This window comes from Pteropus alecto, unplaced genomic scaffold (assembly GCF_000325575.1).
Source record: "Pteropus alecto unplaced genomic scaffold, ASM32557v1 scaffold94, whole genome shotgun sequence".
NCBI classification, from domain to species: Eukaryota; Metazoa; Chordata; class Mammalia; order Chiroptera; family Pteropodidae; genus Pteropus; species Pteropus alecto.
The window spans coordinates 14,148,743-14,155,664 of NW_006437736.1; the positions used below are offsets into that span (position 1 = coordinate 14,148,743).

Below are 6,922 nucleotides of genomic sequence, written 5' to 3' on the forward strand. Positions count from 1 at the left end.
AAACTCAAACTATCTGACAATTGAAAGAAATGTCTGTAGGTCTTGGGAAAAATTATTTCTGACTTCCCCTTTTGTCACATGTCTAGATAATTGGATTGGATAAGGTTATAAAGCAACATTGGAAAGTTGGGGGAACCACGAGGAAAATGACCAATAATAAGACTGCTCTGGTTATTCTCTGCATCTCTATTGTTTCAGAAAGCTTGGAGTTTCCATGAAGCAAGAAGGCAGAGCAGTGAATAAAAAGTGCTGCCAATCAGATCAGTTTGGGGCAAGCCAGACGGAGAAAGGACAGGAATAAAGGGTTAGCAGTTTATAGAGGGCTGCTTAGCTCCTTCTAAAGTGAGAACATAGTTTACCTGAAAAAACGAAAAACAAAAAACATGTCAAACCAGCCCTAGAATTTACACACACATGGGGTCTGACCCAATTTTTAAAAATGTTAACAACATTAATACATTTGTAGATTCATGGTAAAATGACACATTAAATTGTACCTTGTGGTTGTCTAAAAAATAAAAGTTGGAATTTTAGTTTTTAAATGTTTAAAAATAAGCTTATATCAAATAGTTGTGGCAGAGTATAATTATACTGAAGTGCAATCACAGAACCTACCATATGAGTTTATAGGGCAAGATTCCATTATTGGTCTCTCCCCTGGCTGCTCTTCATTTAGCTTCTTTATAAAACTAAGAGCTCTGCTTAACCACGTCTTCCAGATGTGGCACTCTTCTTTAAGTGCAAAATAACTACAAATTTTGTTTTAACATTACATACACAAGGAGGAAATAAGTTTATTCAGGTTTAATTAATCAGTCACCTGCTAGCATTGTATCCTAGCTTACTTTTCCTTTACTCATTTCTTAGATAGCAGTCTCCCCAACGGCTAGAGATTTGTTAATCTACCCCCCACATCAAATATACAATAAAAACCCATGCAAATTTTTACTCATTGGATCACTGGGTGAAATCAAGAGTGGAGGCAGCTAAAGGTAAAATACATGTTTTATTTGTACTTGAACTTATAAACCAATTAGTCAACTGGTACTATTATCATGATACACAAAATACAAAACATCTCTTACAAATTGGGAGTTGTAGTAAAACAGCAAAAGGGGCAGAGGAAATCAATGAAGCACATTATAGCTTAACCCTTCACCTGAGCAGATGTTTTTACAGATGTTTTCAACAAGCTTCTCAAGCCCAGAAAATATGTATCATCCTTCATCACACATCTTTGTACTTTTACTTTCTCTTCTTGAGGTTAGGATTCTAGACTTTGAAGACAATACCCAAAATAGTATAACAGCTAGTTATATATAGCCAGAGACATCTTTTATCATTTTGTCTATAGCAGCAAGGCTAAAGAAACCTCTTTGATTAGATTCCAGTCACGCCCCACCCCCACCCCTCCAAATTGGCACATATCAAGGCAGGGACCCATAGAAAAATTCTAGAAGTGATACAGCCACTGCCCAAATTGACTGAACAGTGTAGCCATTATCACACATCTTCAGGCTGTACGTTCATAAAGTAATTTGGGAATAAATCCATGGTTTGCTGGACACTACAATACTTGGGGATTTGTTGTATTACATCATAGCTTTCCCCAGCCATTTCCAAGGTGGCCTCCAAATCACTTACAGGACGGTTTTGCTGGAACTGGATCTGGGGCTGCAGGGCTTCCTCTCCACAGCTGTAGAGCTGGTTGTTCCAGGCCTGGTTGTTCCAGGCTTGGGGGCACCAGGTCTGACTGTTCCAGGAGTGGTAGCTCCAAGTTGGGTTACTGCAGGTCTGGTTGCTCCACATGGAAAGGTTACCAGAAGCATTCACCAGACATCCCTGGTGACAGGAAGAGAGCCCCGGGTACTCTGTTGTTGCTGAGCCCTTCTGAAAGAGAAGGGTGGGTTAACTGAAAGAGTAAAAGGAAATCATAACTGTCTGTGGCTGGGAAGTATGCTTCGGCAATGGACGAAACTAGAAAGTCATTGAAAGGAAAGAGTAGAAAAGTAAGTGTCCTGTTACCCGCATTGCGCAGTTGCTATTCTTTGGCCAGTTGTACTTCTGCCATCTCTTACATTTCATTCTCTGGTTCTGGAACCAGGTTTTAATCTGCAGGAAAAAAGTGACAGGAAAACATGAAATGCTAGTATTACAAACGTGCTAGGGATCGAAGAATGTTGTTAACATTTTTTTCCCCCTGACAGTTACAACTGTCTTAAGCTCAGGAATAAATTTGAATTTGTAGAGTCTTTTTAAATCTAGAACCAATATTCAATGAATGAATTTTCAAGCCCTTCAAAAGTCAGTTGTCTGCTTTCTGTTTAACAAACCTAACCAGTTAAAGACAACACATTATAAATCCAGTAATCAGAAGTACACATTTAAATGTCTACTCATCTCCCTTTGGTTTACCCATGACATTAGTCAGTTAAAGGCAATCTGTTTGACAAAAAAGCCCTTTCCCTGTAAAGAACATTACATATTTTATGATAACGGTAGTATTTTAATTTAGGAATTATGAAATATACCACTATGACAACTATTTAGAAAATATCAAGTTATAGCGTAGCACCCAATAAACTAAAATTTCCTCATAGTTTATAAACTTAAGTTAGAAAATCGGATCACAGGAAGATCAGAAGAATATCTATCTATCTATATACACAAATATATCATAAGATCATGGAATAGAGAACTTTCTAATTATGGCACCAGTGATAGGAAACCATAAAATATCATACTGAATAAAATGTCAATAAATGTTATGAAAAATGATAGTAACCTCATTAGCAATTGAATGCAGATAAAAACAAAAGATGCAGTTTTTATTTTAATGAGACTCAGTGTTGGTTAGGCTCCCTCCTAATCTGGAGCAGTATACACACCTCCCTTGATTAAGGCAAAATTGGAAACGTCCACAATTTTGGTTTGTGCAACAGAAGAAAACGTTCAATAAATTATGACACATTCACACCATAGACTACTTTATGCAAGATGGTCGTGAAACACGTTAGAAAAACATTGTTTTCATATTAAAATTAAATTATTTGTGTGGAGGGGTGCATAACACAGTGCAGAGAAAGAGGTTAGCAATCCTCATCTGCAAATTAGCTTTTATTTTCACTTTTTACTACAAAAGAAACAACAAAACAACCCTACCTGTTTGTAGCTAAGGTTCAGGATGTTGGAAAGTTCCTGCATCTGCTGGAGGCTGAGATATTTCTGTCTCTGAAATCTCTCGTTGAGCACACAGAGCTGGGTCTGTGAGAAGACAGTTCTGATCTTCTGCTTCTTGATCTGGACCTTCTCTTCCTTCTTCACTGTGCTGTTCTCTACGAAAGTGGGTAGGATAATGTTGGGACTGGTGGAAGAATCAGGGCTGTTCTGAATAAGCAGATCCATGTTGGAAGGAAGAGGAGAAACTGTTGGGAATAAAATGATACTTTTCAAATATTAAGTTTGCAAATGTACTGTTTTCAAAGCATTTTTGAAGTCCTCACAACCACAGAGCTAGGTAGTGACAATTCTTAAGCAACTCAGAATACTCTGCCTAGTCAAGTGTACCAGTGTCACCATTTTATGGCTAAAACTGCTGGGGAACATAGTGGGACTCAAATCTCTTTGACAACACCCTGCTGTTCATAAAGGTCAAATGGATTGATTACCCGACTCCAACCTACTGTATTCTCTCTGTAACTTCCTTTTGTAATCTTAATTATTACCTACATAATTTTTATAAACTGATGATCAGTTTCTGAAAATCCTATAAAATCAACAGTTTACTGCCCAGTTCCAAATATCAGAACAGGTCATGTGAGTTTTGATAAGCTTCTTTCAAGCCAGGCTTTGCTTTTCTTAGCTCTGTAACCTGTCTCCAAAATTATCCTTCCCTCACTGAGTTTCTTCATTGATTAAAATGAGGTAACAGATAAAAATTGTCTAGCGCTGGCGTATACTGACTTTGTAACTGAAAATTAATTTTCCTTATTAACTAGATTTGGGAGGCACTTCCATTCTTATTTACATTGAGGAATTCCCAGTGTTTAACTCCAATTCTAGCCTAGTCACGGTAGAAATGCAGGCTTTAAAAGGCAAAAAAAAAAAAAAAAAATTCTGTATATCCTTGTAGTCTTCTGGAAAGATATGCACATTTTTTTATAAAATTAAAATCATATTATATAGAAAAATAAAAAATAAAAGCTGTTTCTCAAATTCCAGTGCTTTATTTACAATGTTTGAAATTATCGAAGGATATTAACATAAAGTGTAGGAAAACAGGTAACATTAAAATCTAACACTCAAATGTAGCATTTATTTTGTTTACTCATTCCTTCTCCATAACCAGTTTTACAGTGTAATAATAATGTAAATAGCTATTTAAGCTATTATTTTATACTATACTAAAAATGGCATTCTTGGGTAAAAAAGTTGGTTTACCTTTTTATTTTTAACTTCTTCCAAAACGATTTCCAAAAAAGCGATACCGGCTTTACAGTATCCCGAGCATCCTCCCCACACTGCTAGTTATTATTTCGAAGCCAGACTGGGTCTCAAATCCAAGCTCTAGCCACATCGACTGTCAGCAGGTTAAACGTTTTGGAATCATCTACCATTAAATGGGATGAACACTTCCTTGCTATTTAGGAGATTTGAGCATAGCATGTGCTCACAAACAGAGCTGCCCAATAACACCCACACATCCAAAGGGTGGGAGAAAAGCCAATTGCTACTGTTGTAGAAGATAAAACATCTCAATAAGGTTAAGATTCATATAATTAGCCATAAAAAGCATTCCTGGAAGAGATGAACCAGAAAGGTGATGCTCACAACCGGCCCCCCACCCCAAGCTGTGATGTTATGACTTTTGGTTTAGCAATATTTACTGTTATTTTGTGCCAGGCTCGATGTTAAGATTTATACATCAGCTTACTATCACAACACATTTGTGTTTCCACGGTGCCTATTCATTAAGTCTCAAATATACGGTATGCAGTTTAACTGCTGAGTCCCATGTCCCTAGCCTCTGTTCACAACTCCTGACACCTGGGACATAGGTGAAAGGACACGCGCCACTAAATTACGATTGAAGGAGGTGTCACAGGATAAATAGATAATGACACCTGCTTCTACTAATGGGCTATAATTGCTCAAGAGGGGAAAAAAGATGACCCTTACTCCCCCTTTCCTTCTTTCTCTCTCCCTTAAGGAACTCAGGCTTTCAAGGATTTAATTTTTTCTTACCAGTCTCCGTGTTGAGTGTCTCAGCAGATGACATTTGCAAGGATGCATAATTTCCTTCCGGCCCATAAATATCAGGCACTGGCGAAGGTTCCCTAGAACTGGATGCTTCAGGGCAAGGTGAGCTCTGGGAACAAGCTGGATCCACACTCATGTTGCCGAGTTGAAGCAGAGAGGAAAAAAAACCAAAGAGCTAGATTGTAAGAAAGGCCCAGGCTTAAGTATCTCAGTAAAAGAATTTAGAGAAATGCAAAGATCTCCAGATGTAAAAGAATCAAAAAGACAGAATGAAGTGAGTCACTTTTACAGGAACAAGCGCAAACCAGCCCTATCTAGCAAAAGGTGAAAAATTTGGAGGCTCTAGATTTATAAGTAAGGCTCAACCAAATTTAGACCCGCCCCTCCTGGCAGCCCCACACCCACACACACCCTTGCGAATTCTGTTAATCCTGTCTGCCAGTCTCACCAAGGCCATTGTGATGCAAAAGGTAGCTGCGGAATAGCCCAGACTGGGTGGAGAAGGAGAAAACTGGGGCCACCGAACCTGGAGACGAAATAAACCCAGCAATGAAATATTTCTGGATTCAGCGTGTTTCCACCATTTTAAAATCAAACATGCACCTCTAATTCCTGACGCTACCTCAGGTGATAGAAACTCCCACTAGGATAATCAATTTCTTGGTTTTGAGACCCTCTTAAGGTCTCGAAATAGGGCTAGTTATGCAGATACTCCAACTTACTCCATTTTCCTCTTTGATTCACCCTGAAGTCACAGTAAAACACATATTGTGCGTGGCTAAGGCATCAATTGATGTTAAAAATCGTACTTGTGTTCAACTTCCACTGGAGTTCCTTCTTGTTTTTTAGCTTTCAGAAAGAGGATAGTCTTTCTACTGGGACTGTACATGTCCTGTTTTCAATAAAAGCCAGAGGAAAGGAGCTGGGATCTGCTAACCTAAGACACTTTGGTGTCCTGTTAGTAATTATGCATAAACCATTACCATTGAAGAGTTTTAGTTTCTTTACACTCATTACTGGAATCTTGGTTCACCCACTTTAAGAAGTCTCAGCTTCCTCATCTGTAAATAGGGACAAAAAAATTTTGTGTTGTTGTAAGAATTAAAAGAAATAAAATACTAAATTCTAAATGCAGTATTTGATACATCAGCGACCTACAAACAGCGCTGTTAAATAGGAGTTCTATCAGGATCCTATGCCCATGCCTTCCAAGTTTGAAATCACCTTTTGTCGTGATTTTTATTTTAATCCAGTGAACAACAGGATAGAATGAAAGCACTACCTTTTAATTTTACCTGAGACATTACTAGATGTAAAATAATGAAATTTATTGGCCAATCCAATTAAAGGAAGGAGGCAAAGAAGAACATTCTCTAGGCAAATGTAATTTTTATACTGGACTTGCCAAAGCAAGTGTTTGTGATAGGTTCCTTTTAGAGTCAATGTTTGCCCTCCTTGTCTATCCCTCCTTCCCAAGCAGTCATCTTTTTCTGGTTTTTCCCCCTCTGGCTCTTTCTTTAATCAGCTTTTCCTTCTCTGGTCAGGTAATTCAGTCAAATCCTTCAACTCCCCTCCATCCCCCTTTTTTTTTTTTTTGGTATGTCTTCTAAAAGAACAGTTTTTGGAGTTGGGTTCCAGCACTAACCTATTTATGACAAAGATA

The 6,922-nt window shown here is 38.0% G+C and overlaps 1 protein-coding gene across 2 annotated transcripts; it reads right to left on the reverse strand.

Annotated features, from left to right (window-relative positions):
* Positions 1-1,503: 1,503 nt before the first annotated feature.
* NANOG (Nanog homeobox) lies at positions 1,504-5,395 on the reverse strand. 2 transcript variants are annotated; one of them, XM_015591474.1, is made up of 4 exons: positions 5,245-5,395; positions 3,163-3,425; positions 2,026-2,112; positions 1,504-1,842 (listed from the first exon to the last, which is right to left on the reverse strand). In XM_015591474.1, exons 1-4 carry the CDS (start codon positions 5,393-5,395, stop codon positions 1,504-1,506), a joined length of 840 nt encoding a protein of 279 aa, XP_015446960.1. The 2 variants fall into 2 exon arrangements, with proteins under 2 accessions (XP_015446960.1, XP_006914738.1); XM_006914676.1 differs by having other exon boundaries at positions 1,504-1,890.
* Positions 5,396-6,922: the final 1,527 nt, after the last annotated feature.

Coding starts and splice junctions, on each gene's coding strand:
- NANOG (XM_006914676.1), bottom strand. CDS start 5,395: ATGAGTGTGGATCCAGCTTGTTCCCAGAGCTCACCTTGCCCTGAAGCA. Junction 2,113..3,162: donor TGAACCTTAGCTACAAACAG/GTAGGGTTGTTT, acceptor TTTTTCCTGCAG/ATTAAAACCTGGTTCCAGAA. Junction 1,891..2,025: donor ATAGCAACTGCGCAATGCGG/GTAACAGGACAC, acceptor CTTCTCTTTCAG/AAGGGCTCAGCAACAACAGA.